At 40.9% G+C, this 21,300-nt stretch overlaps 1 protein-coding gene across 2 annotated transcripts in view; it reads right to left on the bottom strand.

The window, feature by feature from the left end:
• Positions 1 to 21,300, bottom strand: part of ell2 (elongation factor for RNA polymerase II 2) — a 118,509-nt gene that overhangs the window by 70,918 nt on the left and 26,291 nt on the right. The window contains exon 2 of one of the 2 annotated variants that reach the window (XM_048527467.1): positions 18,237 to 18,284. The exons of the other annotated variant lie outside the window; for it this stretch is intronic. Coding sequence (XP_048383424.1) covers positions 18,237 to 18,284 — 48 coding nt within the window. The remainder of the gene's footprint in view (positions 1 to 18,236; positions 18,285 to 21,300) is intronic. 2 annotated transcript variants of the gene reach the window in all.

Genomic DNA, 21,300 nt, shown 5'->3' with positions numbered 1-21,300 from the left:
TCAGCTCCCTTGTCCTTCTAGGTGAAATTGCTTGTAGGTTTGGAAAGTGCTGTCTAAGCAGCTTTGGTGAATTTGCGCAGTGCATCTTGTAGACAGCACACACTTCTACTGAGCATTGGTTGTAGGAGGTGGTGTGTGGATGTGGTGCCAATCAAGCAGGAAGCTTTGTCTGGAATTATGTCAAGTTTCTTGTGCTGTTGGTACTGCACGCGTCCAGACAAGTGAGGAGTATTCCATCACATTGCTGACTTGTGCTCTGTAGATGGAGGACAGGCTTTGCAGAGGCAGGAGGGAAGTTACTCGCTGTAGTTTTCCTAGCCCCGATCTGTTCTGGTAGCCGCTATGTTTATATGTTGAGTACAGTTAAATTTTTGGTCAATGCTAACCCTGCCCCCACCCCCCAACCCCCAAGAATCATGAAGTGACAGTGACAGAAACACCATTGAACGTCAAGGAGCAGTGAATAGATTGCCTCTTACTGAAGATGAGCATTGGCTGGCATTTGTATGCTGTGCATGTTACTTGCCAAAAGCAAAAAATAAAAATGCACCCACTCAAGAATATAACAAACATCTTTGGAGGAAAACTAGGATTTGTCAAGAAATGCTGGTCTTTCCAATGACACCTAAACTGAATTTTTAAAAAAAACACACATATAATGTACCCTACTAACTTTGAAACTACTGCTGTGAAGATTCCAAGTATTGGAAGTATTTTTCTTTAGATGAATGAATTGCTTTGTTTTTCTGAGGCTGAGGCGGGGGCGGTCGGGGGGGGGGGGGGGGGGGGGGGGGGGGGGGGGAGAACAGAAAGAGAAGGGTGCAGGGGCAGGAAAAAAACTGTTCTAACTTCTAGGGCAAGATTGCACCCATACAAGCAGTTGGACAGTGCTGCAAATAAGTCATTTGCCAGATGCTCTGCTAAAGCTATTGAAGTGATTTTAATGAGCTCTGTAGTATTGTAGGTACCAGGTGAAAATATTAAGTAGTAATATTGGTAGAGAGTGATAGCGCCAGAAGTTACAAGCATCTTAGTAGTAGTTATAATGGATGTTTTAACTAGCCAAATGTAGACTAAGAAAGTAGTATAAACAGCAGAGAGGGCCAAACATGCTTGTCACGTGTTCAGAAAAATTTCTACAGCAATATGTAAACAGGCTAAAAATGAAACAATGCTCTGCTAGACCTAGTTCTTAAGAATAAGGTGGGCCAAGTAGATTAAGCATCAGTGGTGGAATATTTAGGAGAGATCGATCATTTTATAAAGGTTTAGAATGATTGGAGAAAAAGGACAATGGCCAACCCAAAGTATTAACTAGAGAGTAACTAACTGACTTCAAAGGGGTAGGAACAGAGCTGGGTCAGATAGACTATAGCCAGAAATGGTGGTTAAAAAAAACTGTAGGTGGACAATGGGTGAACACTTTTTTAAAAAAAGGACAGCAGTTCAGAGTCAAGGTACATTTTTTCAAAAGGGAAAGGCTGGGCAAACAAATCCTGAGTTCCCTGAATAACAAAGGAGATAGAAATTAAAACAAAGAATTGCATTAATGATAGGCTTCGTGTAGAATATACTCCCTGTTCAGAAGAATTGAGAAAGCAAATAATGAAAACCATGGAATAATGACAAAAGACTGGCAGTTAAAAAAAGAGAATCCCCAACGGAGGACTTGTGCTGAAAGAAACCAAAAGGCAAATTTACATATGGAAGCAGAGGGCAGTGTTGAATATTTTGCATCCATCTTTACCAAGGAAGGAGATGTTGCCCAGATCATGGTGACAGAGGAAAACCCAGTCACCAAACAGGTTCAAAATTGAAAAGGTTGAGAAACCGTTATTTCACAAGGCACCTCAATTAATCCACGAATATTGAAGGAGTAAGTGAAAAAAAAAATGTACAGACTCTGGCTATAATCTTTCAGTCTTCCTAGATTCAATGCTGGTGCCAAAGGACGGAAAAAGTGCCAACATCACAGCCTTGTTCAAAAGTATGTTTTAATGTTATGCCCAGCATTTACACATCAGTTGAAGTTCAGTGTTAAGGAAACTTCTAGGAACAGTAATTCATGATAAAACTAATAGACACAAAAATGTGGACTAATTAAGAAGAGACAGCTAAGGGATTTGCTAAGGGAAAATCATATGCAACCAACATGCTGAAGTTCTTTGAAGAGATATGGAGAGGATAGGAAAGGACAGTAGCAATGTATATATAAAATTGGTGACATGATAGGACACAAAATAACAGTTAATGAACACTAAGTTGGGAAATTTTGTAGTGGAGATCGAATCTTGATATTGAACTGACCCTTTTCCAGATTTTATTATGATCTCAATCTTTCAGTACAGGGGACAACTCGGAAGTTTGCAGATGATACAAAACTTGGAATATTGTAACCAGCAGGAGGAGTGTAGAAATTCAAAAAAAATTAACATCCTTGAAAGTTGCCACCCAGGTTGACAGGGCTGTTAAGAAGGCATACAGTGTTTTAGCTTTTATTAATAGAGGGATCGAGTTCCGGAACCAAGAGGTCTTGGTGAAGCTGTACAAAACTCTGGTGCGGCCGCGTTTGGAGTATTGCATACAGTTCTGGTCACCGCATTATAAGAAGGATGTGGAAGCTTTGGAAAGGGTGCAGAGGAGATTTACTAGGATGTTGCCTGGTGTGGAGGGAAGGTCTTACGAGGAAAGGCTGAGGGACTTGAGGCTGTTTTCATTAAGAGAAGAAGGTTGAGAGGTGACTTAATTGAAACATATAAAATAATCAGAGGGGTGGATAGGGAGAGCCTTTTTCCTAGGATGGTGACAGCGAGCACGAGGGCAAATAGCTTTAAATTGAGGGGTGAAAGATATAGGACAGATGGCAGAGGTAGTTTCTTTACTCAGAGAGTAGTAAGGGAATGGAACGCTTTGCCTGCAACGGTAGTAGATTCGCCAACTTTAGGTACATTTAAGTCGTCATTGGACGTACATGGAATAGTGTAGGTTAGATGGGCTTGAGATCAGTATGACAGGTCGGCACAACATTGAGGGCCAAAGGGCCTGTACTGTGCTGTAATGTTCTATGTTCTATGTTCTATATTGGAAGATGGCAGATAAGTGGCTGAAGAAGTTCAATGTGGAGATGTGTGGGTGATACATTTTGGTACAAAGAATGCAGAACAACAGTATGAAACAAAAAGCCATACTCTTAAAGCATTCACAAAAGCAGAGAGACTTGGGCACATAAGTGCGCAAGTCATTAAAAGGTACTGGGATAGGTGGAGCATGACCAAAATCTATTTGGAACATTTGAGACTCAATCTATTTTAAATAGTCATGAAGATAAGGTGTGATGAGAAACTTATGCACGGAGCATGGAACATTCTGTCATAGGGAAGCAAAGATCAGTGTATACTTCGAAAGAAAATTGGATAATTAAAACAATAGACGTGAATGGGATATAATTCTAGATTGTTTTGCTAAGAACCAGTACAGAGTGCACCAAAACAGCTGCTTTAAATGTTTTAGGTTATAAGGTAGCCCAGTGACTGATTATCTTTAAATTCAAAAGCCATTTCACCCAATGAGGTGGTACTAGGGTTCCACTCAGCAGTCTGCCTTAATGGGTATAGCCTCGATTGGGAAGAGTGGAAAATAGATCTTATTACTCTACAGCATAGTTTTTCCAAAATGTTTAATGGTTTTATTCAATATAGACTCTTACATCAGTCGCAACTTATAACACCATACATTTACAAGAATGCATCTGAACAAAGAAAGTGAAGATTCATACTTCCATTCTTAAGATCTACTAGAACCTTATGAACAATGGTGCACTACTAATACCTATTTTGAGCAGTATTGAAAAACAAAAATACTTGTCTTTCCTTGACGAGGCTTTATGGTTCCAAGCAGACAGATTTGTTTTTCCTAACAGCTTTAACAGGTGTACAAGCATGAATTTAAAACAACATTCTTTGAAAATCACACAACATGGAACAGTCATTACGTTGTCAGATTTAATAACATGCACTAAATTTCAGTAGAATTAAAAATATACTAAATACAGGCAAATGTACTTCAATATATTTAAAGATACCATGTAACGAGTGTGATACTTGCAACCAACTTTACTCATCCAAATTTAAAATTCTGACACAACCCATGATCATAAAGCTTATCTTTTTGTAAAATAGTTATAAACAGCATTTTGCCTTAAAATGATTAGGGAGAATGCTGACTCAAGGCATGCAAGATCTGCCATGGCTTCCTTTTACAAAAACTACAGTAGTCCTGCTAGATCTTTGCAATGTTTTCCCCTGCCTAGTCGGAGCTGCTGGTATTTATTGCACATGCTGCCTATTAAATGCCTGGTGCATTTATTTAGATTGATCAAGCTACCCTTAAGGCGGCTCAATGAAACTCCCCACTCCATGAAATGCTGGTGTTTCCATTATACTTCATCCCCACATTTTCCACATAATTTACACAAGCAAGCAAGCTAGCTTTTGTCTTCAAATAACATTTTACCTGGTAACAAAAAGAGACAGTGCAAATTCATTTGACACAAATTAACAAGACTGAATAGCCAGCACTAAGAAAGTCTTAAATTTATTCATTAAAAACCAAATAGCTACACTTAGATTCTATTACCCAGATACGCTGTCTGGCAACAATGGCAAAGAAACCATCTGTGTAATTCAGTTATTTCAGGGGTGAATTTAATTAAATGAGATCAAAAATTCTAAGTATTCAGTGAAATTGCTCCAACTCAGTACTTGGTGTGAAGAATACCCTTGTCAAGAATTTCAAAGAGCTTTTTCCAGAGTGCCTCGCATATTTTATCAGAGGTATTTGGGGTTTTGTGCACTGAAAGCAGAGTTAATGGCAGACTTGTAATTTCATATCCAATGAATAAAAAAAAACATGTATTAATCATCAAAAGATTCAGGGACTTAAAAACTGGATTATTTTCAAATTGTTAAATGAAGGTTGTGATGTTCAGTTAAAAACCACATTCATGTACAACCCTGAATACTTGCCAAAAAAAAATCCTATCTGCTGATTTTTGATCACTGCCGTAAGATATTGTTTTTCTGGTTTTACTAATGACAAGCCACAGCAAAAAAAAGAGAAAGTGAGCAGTATAATAAATATCTGAACTGACTCACTGCAATACTGGAAGCAGGAGCTACAAGGCCATTGCTCCAAGAGGTGACTTCAGACCAAAATCATGTTCAAGTTCCCAGACAGCCCACTGGTACATCTGGTAACTGTTTACATTTAATTTTAATGCAAGCAGAGAACAAACAGTTCCTGCCAACGTTAGAATTTATCACTTGCTAGGAAGCCAGTGACTGCAGCTTTGAGCATGCATAAATATACGCACACATCAGTGGTGTCTCTGGATAGAAAGTGGCAAAAAAAAGACTTAATTAGTTCAGGTCTGCAGTCCATTTCTATGAAAAGTACTATTACTTCTAAAGAAACCAGATGAAATGCCTTGTGAGAATAATGACGTTAAAGATTAGCAAATTAGCACCAGAGTAAGAAAAAGCAATATCATAGGGTGGAGCCAGACTAAGACTGTGTATAGGTATATATTAGTTTAGCAGTATGTACTTATCAAAAACTTTATTCATAAGAAAGGTTGGTGAGTTGCAAGTAACCATGGAATCTGCTGTCATAGGGATAACAGAGATATGTCTTTTAAAATAAAAGGCAAGGCTGGGTATTGAATATTTGTGGATACAGGTAAGCAGAACATATAGCAGAAAAAGGGTGCGGGTGATCTCTATCGCTCCCTCCCCCAAATGAGGGATGTCCGATTAACAGTAGAAATGACGGCCGAGCTGATCAAAAGGTTCACAGGGGAAGTGAGAAAGGAAATACCAAAAGCAAAGAAAATACAGAAACAGGCAGCTAACAAAAATGTAATCCAAATCTTCCACTGATATATTAAAAACTAAAAAAACCGAGACCAACTGGTGACCCAAAAGGAGAATTTATACATGGAGCCAAAGTGCATAGCATGACATTACTTTCAACTGATGTGGGTGTCATTGGTTAGGCCAACATTTTTGTCCATCCTTAGTTACCCAGAAGGTGTTAGTGACTCACTATCTGGATAGTAGCAGTTCAAGAAAGTGTAGGTACACAGTGTTATTAGGATGACTTGCAGGATTTTGACCCAATGACAACGGAAGAATGAAATTTTGTTCTCCATTAGGAGAAAGTGGGACTTTGAGAGGATGTTGTGTCCCATACATTTGCTGCTTTTGTCTTCTACCGATCAGGGGTTTGAACATTCCAGTATTTGAAGTAATGGCTTCAAGTGTCTTTTAGTCAGATTCATAACTACTGTTCAAGCATTGACAGGATTGTAACCACCTAAAATGAGTGTAACCTTTAATTTTTAAAACCACACTGCAAAACAGTTTTGCTGTTCATATCTTTTACATTTTTCTGATATTCTTGGTCACCTAAAAACAATTATTTTGCATATGAAATAATTTCAGGATTTGATTTTTTAAACACAGCTTTCAGAAGAACCAGTAATATTGCAATATCACGATATAAAAACATTTTATTGTTAACCTTTCTCCATTACAAATGTCTCCAGTTAGTCAAGTAAATTTCAGCTTGTAGTGTAGCTTGACCTAGATTCATCTTCACTCACCGTAGTACCACCACTTCCCTTGGCGAAACCTCAGACACTCCAGGCAAGAAGACCCTAAGGCAAGGCACACTGGCGAGACCATGCAGATGCTACTACAGATGAATGGCCACTGCACGACAACCAGACAGAAACGTTCCCTCCCAGTAGCAGAGCACAAGAACATTTTAGCCTCCGATCTTTGCATAAGCGTCCTCCAAGGCAGACTTCAAGATATCCAACAACTTAGAATCACCCAGCAGAAACTGATGACCATGTTCCATACCCACAAAGATGGCCTCAACTGTGATCTTGGGTTCATCTCACACTTGTTCATGTAACCCCCACCATACTATTATGTATCCGCAAAATCTGCTTTGCTGTCCAGTTTAGACACCATAGCTTTGATAACTTACGATCTTAGTATCTAACGTTTTAAATTACTTATTTTGGTTAACTCCTTGGCATGCGATCCTTATGCCTATCGTGTTATTCTACCATTTCGAATGCTTCCAGCACCGTCTTAATTACAAAGAAATATCTCTCTTCCTCAATTAATCTATTATAGGTCATCCCTTCACATGCTATTTAATTGTTGACACTTTTGATCACCTGAGATTTGAATTTTCAGCCTGTTAACACACCACTCACAATTTGCATAATCTTTTGACCTCTCAGTTTATAAATTATGTGACTGTGTTGTTCTCCTCACTCCACCTGATGAAGCAGCAGTGCTTCATAAGTTTGTAATTTCAAATAAGCCTGTTGGGCTATAACCTGGTGTCATGAAACTTCTGACTTTGTCTGCCTTCAGTCCAACACCAGCGCCTCATCACAAAACTGGAATATTGATAACAAAATCAATTGCTTGGGCGTGCAGGGATCATATTTTGCATTTTGGCAAATAAATAGCTTACTAACATCAGATGGTCAAGCAGAAATCCAAAATGGTGGAACCCAAGGAAGGAAAGGGCATTGCCAAGGAATTTCTTAACAGGGGTACAAGCCGTGTAAATATTTTCATGTTACAATTTGGAAGCTAAAAGACCTTGTTTATATTAAAATGATTTTATAAATCTGAGTCATGAAGTAAATTAAATACCAGAGACTGCTTAGTAGTATTAGCCTGAGAACGGAGAAGCTCAATCTACATTTCTGAGATCTTGCGCAAGACCAATTGGTACTTCAGGGGTGCGCTGAAGGTGCATTGTTACTTTTAGATTAAATGATTTATTGCCACATGTACCAAAGTGCAGTGAAAAGCTTTGTTTATGAGCAATACAGGCAGGTGACATTTCAGCTAAAGCATCATCTACTCAGCTCGTTACTATTTGAAAAGCAAAGTACTCTTTGGGCATCTTGATCTATTTTACATCTTTCCAACATCATCAGATTATTTGGTCATTTAATCACACTTATTTGCAGATACTTCAAATTTCTATTGCATGTGCCTATGTTACAACAGCAGCTATAAAAATCCACTGGTTGTGAAACACTAAAGTATGGAATGAGGAAGTCAGACATTCAGAAATTTAACACCTGTGTTGAACGTGTCCTCCTGGCACAGAGGTAAGGACACTAACTGTGTAACAAGAGAATTATAAAAATTTTACTTTATAGAAAGGTTATATATTTTTATGAATGCCATGCAAAATGATAAATCAAATCCCACTACTCCACCAATTGTACCATTAGTATAAACATGCTAATGCAATTACCAAAATTCCCTATTACTTTCATTCTGGACAGCAATCCAAAAAAAGTTCAATTTCAGATTTTGTTTATTAAAGTATTCACGAAGCCAGGAGACAAACACTGGACAAGGTCCGAGTTATGATCTAGAATTAAAACAAAAGTCCCGAATCCCAAACACACGACTTTTTTTGAGGAGAAAGGCATAAGAAAGAATGTCCATAGGGTCTGGAAACAAAGGATAAAAGGTGATGACTTATTCACTGTATTTCCTGTTTGACGTGGAATTGAACACAGCCATAATCCATGGTTGAACTGGGTCTGAATCCTGGAATTACCTCCATAACAACATGCAGGTCTACTTACAGAACACAGACTGCAGCAGTTAATTGGGTAGCTCACCACCAGTTTCACAAGGGTTAGTGACAGGCAATAAATTCTGGTCTAGCCAATAAAATCCTACATCCCATAAGTAGGAAAGTAAGGCTGAGTTAGATTCTTGCTTGAGGTGGGACTGCACAGAAAGGTGGACACAAAGCAACAATCAGATGGACGTGATCTTATGAAATGGTGAAGGCAGCTTGGGGGCTGCATGGTTTAATCCTGTTCCTGGTTTTCAAATGTGAAAAGAAATGAAAAAGCAAAAACGAGCTTTGTAAAGAACACATTAGTGTTTTCAGTATTTCCTTTTGCATTCAAGATATGATATACTTAACATTTTATATATGCATTGGTAAAATGTTACTAAAAGTCAAAGTAATGCAGCTTGTAGGTACAGTTACCAGGATTTTGCGGTCATGCTACATTAAATTTATTTATTGTCGTATTCACATTTCCAGTTTAGCTTATCCCCACTCGATGTCCATCGCCTAACTACGTGTTAGTCACCCACCTCTTCTGCAGCCGTGAGATAATGGGAACTGCAGATGCTGGAGAATTCCAAGATAATAAAATGTGAGGCTGGATGAACACAGCAGGCCAAGCAGCATCTCAGGAGCACAAAAGCTGACGTTTTGGGCCTAGACCCTTCATCAGAGAGGGGGATGGGGGGAGGGAACTGGAATAAATAGGGAGAGAGGGGGAGGCGGACCGAAGATGGAGAGTAAAGAAGATAGGTGGAGAGAGTATAGGTGGGGAGGTAGGGAGGGGATAGGTCAGTCCAGGGAAGACGGACAGGTCAAGGAGGTGGGATGAGATTAGTAGGTAGATGGGGGTGCGGCTTGGGGTGGGAGGAAGGGATGGGTGAGACGAAGAACCGGTTAGGGAGGCAGAGACAGGTTGGACTGGTTTTGGGATGCAGTGGGGGGGGGGGAGAGAAGAGAGAGCTGGGCTGGTTGTGTGGTGCAGTGGGGGGAGGGGACGAACTGGGCTGGTTTAGGGATGCAGTAGGGGAAGGGGAGATTTTGAAACTGGTGAAGTCCACATTGATACCATTAGGCTGCAGGGTTCCCAGGCGGAATATGAGTTGCTGTTCCTGCAACCTTCGGGTGGCATCATTGTGGCAGTGCAGGAGGCCCATGATGGACATGTCATCTAGAGAAAGGGAGGGGGAGTGGAAATGGTTTGCGACTGGGGAGGTGCAGTTGTTTGTTGCGAACTGAGCGGAGGTGTTCTGCAAAGCGGTCACCAGGCCTCCGCATGGTTTCCCCAATGTAGAGGAAGCCGCGCCGGGTACAATGGATGCAGTATACCACATTGGCAGATGTGCAGGTGAACCTCTGCTTAATGTGGAATGTCATCTTGGGGCCTGGGATAGGGGTGAGGGAGGAGGTGTGGGGGCAAGTGTAGCATTTCCTGCGGTTGCAGGGGAAGGTGCCGGGTGTTTTGACTCCTCCCACTTCCTACAGACTAAAGGGGGTGGCCATGGGCACCCGCATGGGCCCCAGCTATGCCTGCCTCTTTGTAGGTCACGTGGAACAGTCCCTCTTCCGCACCTACACAGGCCCCAAACCCCACCTCTTCCTCCGGTACATTGATGACTGTATCGGCGCCACCTCTTGCTCTCCAGAGGAGCTCGAACAGTTCATCCACTTCACCAACACCTTCCACCCCAACCTTCAGTTCACCTGGGCCATCTCCAGCACATCCCTCACCTTCCTGGACCTCTCAGTCTCCATCTCAGGCAACCAGCTTGTAACTGATGTCCATTTCAAGCCCACCGACTCCCACAGCTACCTAGAATACACCTCCTCCCACCCACCCTCCTGCAAAAATTCCATCCCCATTCCCAATTCCTCCGCCTCCGCCGCATCTGCTCCCACGATAAGACATTCCACTCCCGCACATCCCAGATGTCCAAGTTCTTTAAGGACCACAAATTTCCCCCCACAGTGATCGAGAACGCCCTTGACCGTGTCTCCCGTATTTCCCGCAACACATCCCTCACACCCCGCCCCCGCCACAACCGCCCTAAGAGGATCCCCCTCGTTCTCACACACCACCCTACCAACCTCCGGATACAACGCATCATCCTCCGACACTTCCGCCATTTACAATCCAACCCCACCACCCAAGACATTTTTCCACCCCCACCCCTGTCTGCTTTCCGGAGAGACCACTCTCTCCGTGACTCCCTTGTTCGCTCCACACTGCCCTCCAACCCCACCACACCCGGCACCTTCCCCTGCAACCGCAGGAAATGCTACACTTGCCCCCACACCTCCTCCCTCACCCCTATCCCAGGCCCCAAGATGACATTCCACATTAAGCAGAGGTTCACCTGCACATCTGCCAATGTGGTATACTGCATCCATTGTACCCGGCACGGCTTCCTCTACATTGGGGAAACCAAGCGGAGGCTTGGTGACCGCTTTGCAGAACACCTCCGCTCAGTTCGCAACAAACAACTGCACCTCCCAGTCGCAAACCATTTCCACTCCCCCTCCCATTCTCTAGATGACATGTCCATCATGGGCCTCCTGCACTGCCACAATGATGCCACCCGAAGGTTGCAGGAACAGCAACTCATATTCCGCCTGGGAACCCTGCAGCCTAATGGTATCAATGTGGACTTCACCAGTTTCAAAATCTCCCCTTCCCCTACTGCATCCCTAAACCAGCCCAGCTCTTCCCCCCTCCCCCCCCACCCACTGCATCCCAAAACCAGTCCAACCTGTCTCTGCCTCCCTAACCTGTTCTTCCTCTCACCCATCCCTTCCTCCCACCCCAAGCCGCACCCCCATCTACCTACTAACCTCATCCCACCTCCTTGACCTGTCCGTCTTCCCTGGACTGACCTATCCCCTCCCTACCTCCCCACCTATATTCTCTCCACCTATCTTCTTTACTCTCCATCTTCGGTCCGCCTCCCCCTCTCTCCCTATTTATTCCAGTTCCCTCTCCCCATCCCCCTCTCTGATGAAGGGTCTAGGCCCGAAACGTCAGCTTTTGTGCTCCTGAGATGCTGCTTGGCCTGCTGTGTTCATCCAGCCTCACATTTTATTATCTTTTGCAGCCGTGCTTGGACCTCCAGAAGACAGCTATACTTTGATTAGAAGACTAAAATACAGACTTTTTTCCTCTTCTGAAAGGCATCTTATCTTGCAATTTCAAGTACTTACATTTGTCTCATACGTATACAAAATTTTAGCTCAAGATTTAGCATCTACATTTCAAAATGTCAATATTTCCTCCAACAGATCTTGACTTATCATCCAGGTTTCTGAGACATACAAGGAAATGGATAAAACGCAATGTACATGGTACAAGCTTGTTTTATTGTTAAAAACATTTCAACCTCAAAATCACCTCCATCTTTATCTTTCTGCTAATTCCAGCATCATAGCTAGCATCAATTACCATTTGCCATAAAGTAGACCAACATACTTATTAGTTTCAGTGTGATACTATCCATCTAAATCTATGCTGTCTAGTTTCTGCTCATACATTCCTAAATTACCATTGTTATTTTTGGCGTTGGTACTCATCCAGCACACTAAATTTTTAGATTTTAACATTGTCCAAGAAATTTTGTGGGTCTTCTTATTCTGCTATTTTGGTATGTACTTGGTGTCCAATTTTCACTTCTATAAGTACAGCCACTTTTATGAATGTTTATTCTATTTACAGATTGAATAATTCTGATGTGAATATACAGGTTAGCTGTGATCCTTTCTTCACTTTTAACATCTGATTATCCAATCATCTAGTCCATTGTTCACTATTTGGTCCAACAATGGGCTCTGAATGCTCCATTTTTACCATCATTGTCACTTCAATCAGCATTTCATGCTAAACTGGAAATAACAGCTAAAATGTTAGCCAAGGATTATTTCATACATGGAATATTTTGATTGAACTTGGGCAATAATTTATAATATTTTTTGGAAAAATCAGAGTATTCACACGAAATTAAGATGGCATCGCAGTGCTATGTTAAAATGTGTTGTTTAATATCACGTCTCAATGATAACATAAACACGCGACGTACATCAGAAAACTTGTCCTACGCACATCAATAAACCAGCTCAAGGTGAAGTGAGTGAGGAAATTGAGCAGAGGCTAGAATTAGATGAATACAACTCCGTCGAGTTTGTTACCCAAGTTAGGTTGGAACATGACTAAGCAAAAGGGTATAAGCATGAAGATACTAAATTTTAACTGAAAATGCAATTGGAGGCATTGAAGAATTGGAAGCTCAAATACAAAGACAGATAATGACAGAACTAGATCCACAATAGGATTATAGGAGATGAATTGACATGAAGAAATATACAGGAAATTGAATAAAAGATCATCAAAATGGTAACGTCCTGAATTGACAAAGGCTTGATGGAATGTTTCAACAGAAGAAAATCAAACAAACAATCTGCTTTTTAGATTAAACAACTGCACCTCCCAGTCGCAAACCATTTCCACTCCCCCTCCCATTCTCTGGATGACATGTCCATCATGGGCCTCCTGCAGTGCCACAATGATGCCACCCAAAGGTTGCAGGAACAGCAACTCATATTCCGCTTGGGAACCCTGCAGCCCAATGGTATCAATGTGGACTTCACCAGCTTCAAAATCTCCCCATCCCCCACCGCATCCCAAAACCAGCCCAGTTCGTCCCCTCCCCCCACTGCATCTCACAACCAGCCCAGCTTTTCCCCCTCCACCCACTGCATCCCAAAACCAGCCCAGCCTGTCTCTGCCTCCCTAACCTGTTCTTCCTCTCACCCATCCCTTCCTCCCACCCCAAGCCGAACCTCCATCTCCTACCTACTAACCTCATCCCACCTCCTTGACCTGTCCGTCTTCCCTGGACTGACCTATCCCCTCCCTACCTATCTTCTTTTCTCTCCATCTTCGGTCTGCCTCCCCCTCTCTCCCTATTTATTCCAGTTCCCTCTCCCCATCCCCCTCTCTGATGAAGGGTCTAGGCCCGAAACGTCAGCTTTTGTGCTCCTGAGATGCTACTGGGCCTGTGTTCATCCAGCCTCACATTTCATTATCTTGGATTCTCCAGCATCTGCAGTTTTCATTATCACTGCTTTTTAGATTTATTTATTTGTATGTTAAAGATATTAGAAGTAAGTCATACAACACTTTTTCTTATAAACATCTGGCTGAAAAGGGGTCTTATCCACATTTCGTGAGAAAATACTTTCAAAAAGAAAAAAAACTTACCTCCATAAAATAGACAAATGTACAAAATAAAAAGACTAAACCCTATCCAGAGCTGACAGAAAACACATAGGTAGTCACTGAGTACATACACTAAGTATGAGCAACTAAGAGCCACAGGCCACTTCCAGTGATGAAAGATTTATGTTCTGTTCCCAAGCTTCAACACACTGCACATCAAGACATGTAGACTACCATGTGCCCTACTCCCAGAGTAAGCTCAGCATTGTGAGCTACATTTCCCAGTAGACTCTGTGCCAGTGCTCAATGACAAGGCTGCAAATGGCCACAGGAATTTTGGTGGGAATTTTTGCAAGTAGAAAGATGCATCAGCTACTATTAACCAGAATATTATCAGTTTTCTCACACATGCCTTCTAGGTGCAATAAAGCATGGTCCATACTCTGTGCTTTTTTGCAGGCAACTACCCATTAACCTTCACAGTCAAGTCAACAACCCTCCCAGATGGTTTTTGACTCATGAGCTGTCTCCCAAGACAATGCTACCAGCAAGCCTTGAGACCAAATTTAGGGCATTTAAAAGCTAGTCTTTGTTTTAATTTTGTTTGAACTCTTGTTTTTGTGTGTGTGTGTTCAAAGTATCTGCATTGTGGGACAGTGCTTTGGAGGTCAGATGTTTTTGGTGTTACTGGAAATAGTAATTATCTAAAAAGCTAATTTACAGATTTAAAATGTAAAGTAGTGACCAATGTGAACACTACCAAAACCATTTATCGCACAGTGCACAAAGTTTGATAATAAAACTTGTATTCTGTTAAGAATAACATTGTGCCAAAAATCAAACAAATCATGTAATTTCTAAGAAGCCTTTGTCAACTGTAATACTTCAAGGTGCTAATTTTGAAACAAATTGCAGTTGGTTTCGGCACCAAAATGAATTGTTTCTTGATCATTTATAGTTTGCCATGACTTTCATACTCACGTTGCACAAGATAAAATTGAAGATTTTAAATGTGAATACATCATAGAAGTCCTGTAAAATACAGTACAATGAACTAAGGTATTGCTCAATTCTCGTCAGATTAAATTAGGTCCTACAAGCATCAGCGTTTGCTGCCCAACCTCCTAGAAACCAACATCCAAATGTCTTTTAAATCTTGTAATTGTAATTGATTCCACCATTTCCTCAGGATGTTCATTCCATATGCGAACCACTTTGTTTAAAATCATCTTCCCATGAGAATCCCAACAAGAATTACGAAACTCAAAACACAGATACAGAAGGTGCTACAGAATTTGCATTGTAATTCTTAGCATCACTGGCTGTGTAAAAGGTCAATCATGATATGCATTCTCTTTTAAGATCAGAATAAAAAAGGTTAAACTGAGACAATCATTGTCAGTTTATAATTGCTGTCATCCACATTTTATTCGAACTGAGCTGCAAAAGATGTTGAAGTTAATTACAAGTGTTAGTTCACCTTAGCAGTACCACACTCAATCAGAACATTTAACCCCAAATTCAGAATTGAGAAAATTATCAGTGCAAGGCAGAGTAAATTTGAAGCACAAACTATCAGATAAGAGGTTAATTCAGGCCTCTCTCATTGTTCAAGTGGATAAAAAAAAAAGATAAGACCATAAGACACAGGGGTGGAAGGCAGGCCATTCAGCCCATCAAGTCCACTCCGCCATTTAAATCATGGCTGATGGGCATTTCAACTCCACTTCCCTGCAATCTCCCCATAGCCCTTGATTCCTTCTGGAGATCAAGAGTTTGTCGATCTCTGCCTTGAAGGCATCCTGGCCTCCACTGCACTCCGTGGCAATGAATTCCATAAGCCCACCACTCTCTGGGTGAAGAAATGTCGTCTCATTTCAATTTTAAATTTACCCCCTCTAATTTTAAGGCTGTGCCCACGGGTCCCCACCTAACGGAAACAACTTCCTAGCGTCCACCCCTTCTAAACCAGACATTATCTTCTAAGTTTCTATCAGATCTCTCCTCAAACTTCTAAACCCTAATGAGTACAATCCCAGGATCCTTAGCCGTTCATCATACGTTAAACCTACCATTCCAGGGATCATCCGTGTGAATCTCTGCTGGACACACTCCAGGGCTAGTATGTCCTTCCTGAGGTGTGGGGCCCGAAATTGGACACAGTATTCTAAGTGGGGCCTAACTAGAGCTTCATAAAGCCTCAGAAGCACACTGCTGCTTTTATAGTATCCCAGGGACTCAGACAAATTCCTTTCCCATCCCAGCAAAAACACTATTAATCTCATGAAAAATCAAGTCGAGATAAAAAGTGAACAAATGAATAACGCAAAACATTTAAAAACCAATTTTTTTTTTCTTCTGCATTTGTCCCTGGTGTGACTGTTCTGGTTTTAAAACACTGAATGCAATTTCATCATATTTTTAAAACCAAAAAAAAAAGAGAGATCACCCAATGTCAGTAGTACAATTACGAATTGCCACAGACTGCGAATCCATTTGGGCACATCATACTATATTTTTTTAATCTGGATGCAAACCAAAGGTAATTGCATTTGAAGTCAAAGTTAGTCACTCCCAGTGCATTAGAATAAGGAACAGAGTAGGCTGGCCCCTCAACCCTGTTCCACCTTTCAAAAGGATCACGATGACCGAACATTCCTCACATCCACTTTCATGCTCTTTTGCCATATTGCTTGATGTCCCTACTGATCTCAGTATCTCTCAGCCTTAAATATACACAAGGCCTCTGTCCTACAGAGGTGTGGCAAGGAGTTTCAAAGACAGTCAACCCTCAATAAATTCCTCCTCATTTCAGTCTAAAATTTGCACCTCTTAATTCTGAGACTATGGTCTCTAAGCCCAGATTCTCCCATGAGGGGAAACTTCCTCTCAACATTTACCTTGTCAATCCGTTTAAGAATCAATCCTATGTTTCAATGAGATCACCTCTCATTCTTCTAAATTCCAATGAGTACAGTTACAACCTGTTTAACCTTCAAATGACATCCAATGTAATCAGCGTTTAATCAAAGCAGTGAGGCCAAGCAGCATCTCAGGAGCACAAAAGCTGACGTTTCGGGCCTAGACCCTTCAGAGAGGGTCTCTGTTTGTGCTCCTGAGATATTGCTTGGCCTGCTGTGTTCATCCAGCCTCACATTTTATTATCTTGGATTCTCCAGCATCTGCAGTTCCCATTATCTCTGATCTTTAATCAAAGCAGTGTTAGATGGAACAGACAGCTTTCCAAGTGTATTTAAATCGCTACATTACCAAAACAGTAAAAGTGCTACGATCTGCTCATGGAGAGGAATTAACCTGCTATGATGAAGTCACGTTGATGAACAGGGAGAGAACAGAGGAAAAGGCATTGTTCAAATCACAAATTTAAATTCATGACCTGTAATATCTGATGTTTAACTTAGAGATTGGAATCTGCTAGCAGATTCCTATCAGCATATTACACTGAACAGTAAATGGTGAAAGTCAGCAGGTCTGGCAAAATCTGTGGCGGGGGTGGGGTGGAAAGCAGAGTTAACGTTTCGGAATCCAATCACTCTTGATCAGAACTGATGGAGATAATAACTGATGCTACCAGACCTGCTGAGTTTTGCAAACAATTTCTGGTTTTTGTTTCAGGTCTCTAGTATCCTCAGCTCTTTGTTTTATTTTATTTTACGCTACTTTAGATACATGTATACAAAAAAGTGAAAACTGAATTGTATTATTTGCTGCCTTAAATAGGCAAATAAGGATGGTGTTCAGAAAAATAACTAGTTAGCAAAACAACAACTAAAACAAAGGATTACACTGCATTGTCTGCCAGTGGTTCTTCACCTTTGTTCTAGGTGATGTTCAATTTACATTCTCACAATGAGTCATCAGGGAACTTCGTTAACTCCTGGATTAGCGTTTTTCCATGTCTGGCTATGACTCTAATCCATGCACAGCTGGCAGTGGCATAGGCAGACAACTTGTAATAACAGTTTTTACCTTCTTGTGCCGTCGCAGATCAAACTTTTATTTTACATCCAAGTGTCAGCCTTTACAGGGTTTTCCTCAAACTTACTGGATCATAATTAGACAATGGCAAAGCTGACCTACTGTACTATTACCAAAATTAAACTACAGGTTAAAAATAGGCTGCTTGCAATGTCTGAAGACACTATCACTCAATGAATTCATTAAAGCAGTGTATGAACAAAGAGAAAGAAAACAAATATCACGATACATGACAAAATTACCAGAAATGCCCAAATAGTCATGCAAATCATCTCAAAAGATTGCTCAATATTTTGAAATGAGAGTTTAGTCATTCAATATAAAATTACATCTTCCTTACCCCCTGAAGTCCTTGGAACTGGATTGTTGGTTGAGGGATAGATGAATTCTGAAAGGAAAGCACAATAATTGCAAAATTGGAACTTTGTAAGAGATAAGGTGCACATGTGTTACAAGATACCAACCACAACTGGTCTTAAACATTACCTTTAAGCTCAGACAATTTTTGGCATCAAGCCATAAAGAACATTAGGAAGGGCAACAAAAAAGGTTAGTCAACAAGGTAGTTTGATGGAACATCTCCAAAAGGAAGGGAAATCAGGGAGAGACCAGGACCGGTGAAGGTTTTTTTTTAAAAATTCACTCATGGGAATGTGCATGTTGCTGATTGGAGCTATTGCCCATCTCTAGTTGCCCTTGAGAAGGCAGTGCTGAGCTGCCTTCTTGGACCACTGCAGTCCATTTGTGGTAGGAAGATCCACAATACCGTTAGGGAGAGTGTGCCAAGACTTTGACCCAATGACACAGAAGGAACAGCAAAATATTCCCAAGTCAGGATTGGCAGTGGCTTGGCAGGGAGCTTGCATGTGGTGGTGTTCCATATTTCCACGGTCTTGACCTTCTACACGGAGGTTGTCACGGGTTTGTATGGCACGGGTTAAGCCATCTTGGGGAATTTCTGCTGTGCATCCTGCACATGACACATACTGCTGCTACTGAACAGGTGGAGGAAGGAACAAATGTTTGCTGATGACAGCCAATCAAGTGGGCTACTTGGCTCTGGATGGCAAGCTAGAGCAGTACTTAGCTAAGTGGAGAGTACTCCATCACAGTTATGACGTGTGCCTTGCAGGATGGTGGACAGGCTTTGGGGATTCAGGAAGTGAGTTACTCTCTCTGGGATTCCTAGTCTCTGAATTGCTCTTGTTGTCACAGCCTTTATATGGTTAGTCCAGTTCAGTTCTGGTCAATACAGCCCTAGGACATTGATCCTGGGAGATCCAGTGGTGGTAATACTATTGAATATAAATGCATGGCAGTTTGATCTTTTCTTGTTGGAAATGGTCATTGCCTGACATGTATGTAGCAAAAGTGCAGGGGGCTGGACGATTTTAGAGGGGGAAAAGGTCACGGAGATTCAAGACCATTGACAAGTCTAGATATGGAGCAAAGATTTAATCAGGCTAGAATTGTTTGCTTTAGATCAGAAGCAGCAAGATTTAAAGATAGGAATCAGCTGTTCAAGCATTCAGCATTAACAGTCAGTATGAATGTTTAAGTTAAACATTCTTTAAATGACCAAACACTGAACAGTTTACATTTGTTTTGCCACAAATATATTTAAGTGATCGAATTCCTCAGGCTTAATTCTGCACAAAATTAATTTGTTACCTTAAACCAGCCCATGAAGACTGCTTTAATTTACTTAATCATATTGTGAAATTCGGTTTACACTCTGACAAGTAAAAAGTGACTCGCAGATACACAGCCTAAAGAGGGCATAGACCAAACTTAAATAGATTTAAAGTCAATTGATTCAAGTCCTTTAAAAATTACATACAAAAAATACATTAGTCTCCAAAGGTTACACTGACCTCAGTTTTCAACACTTTGCATGCATCATATATTATTAACAACTTACCATGTTTGCCTAGTCCTTTCTGAGAAGGGTTCCTACTGTCTTAAGTTGATTATTTGCTTATCCAGTTACTTGGTCCCAAAATTATGTTTGTTAGAAAGGAACCCTTTTGAAGATTGCTTACAAGCATTGGGCCTTAAAAATATAGCCTTAAATATACTTAATGTATATACATAAAGATATAAATAATAATCACACAGCACGCTATTCTGATATTTGATATTGCTTTTTGTTTCATTTTACCAAGAGCTGTTGGGTAGTAACTGATGTATCATGTCAGCTCAACAGTTCAGAATCAACAAAAGTATTACAAAATAAAGTTCACTTTGTTCTTTCCTCATTAACTGAAGATATCATAAATGAAAGCAATGCCAACAAGGTCAAATTTTTTTTCCCCCCTTTCAACCCAGTCTCTCTCACACTCTTCGCCTAAAAATAATTCACAATATTTTACCTAACACAACCAAACATTACATTTTGTTTTTTACTTCTGGTGGGAAAAACAGAAAACCAGGGTGATTATGCACAGTACTTCCACCTTTGGAAAATGGATTTTCAAATCAGCAGCCTTTGTTCTCCAGCATCTACTATTCCTCTTGCACCTTTCTACATGTGCTTGATCTAATTCAGTTTTCATCTCCATCCCTTAAATTCAGGGCACGATTTAATTACCAAACAACTAATTTCACTATTCTCCTTATTCATTCAGCAAACAAACACCCTCGGATGGAGGCAAAAGGGCATAAGTGACAAATAAAAAAATCTGAATATTCAAATATTTCAAAACAGAAGAAAGAAACAAGGTGCGTTTAAGTGACATTAGACAAATGTTTATACCTACTTCAATTATCAAAGTAATGCCACCATTCATTATCCCAACAATTAGAGAATCAGGGGGCAGCGTTGAGTACGGTAGGCATTACAAGAGAGAAAAATGCTAGAAAAGCTAAAAGGTCTAAAAATTGATAAATCTCCTGGCCCCGATGGGCCACATCCTCTAGTTTGAGGGAGGTGGCTGAGGAAATAGCGGAGGCAATGGTTGTGATCTTTCAAAAGTCACTGGAGTCAGGGAAAGTCCCAGATGATTGGGGGAAAAAAAAACACTGCTGTAACCCCCTTGTTTAAGAAAGGATCAAGACAAAAGATGGAAAATTATAGGCCAATTAGCCTAACCTCAGTAGTTGGTAAAATTCTAGAATTTATCTAGTCCGGCCTATATAACTCCAGATCCACACCAATGTGGCTGATTCTTGACCGATCTTGGAGCAATTAAGGATGGGAAATAAATGCTGACCTGGCCACTGATGCTTGTATCTCAAATAAACTTAGAAATAAAAAATTGGGGTAGGCAACAAATGTTAGCCTTGGTAGTGAGGTTTACCTGCTCATGAAAGTTTAAAAGAGACACAGCATTGCATGAGACAGTCTATTATGTGGTTCCAAGCACATTAAAATCTGTCACAAAAGCAGGAGGAGGTGGTCAGTC

The sequence above is a fragment of the Stegostoma tigrinum genome, chromosome 3 (assembly GCF_030684315.1).
Source record: "Stegostoma tigrinum isolate sSteTig4 chromosome 3, sSteTig4.hap1, whole genome shotgun sequence".
Taxonomy (NCBI): Eukaryota; Metazoa; Chordata; class Chondrichthyes; order Orectolobiformes; family Stegostomatidae; genus Stegostoma; species Stegostoma tigrinum.
Note: the sequence above shows the minus strand (reverse complement) of the source record. Positions and strands in the feature narration are given on the sequence as shown.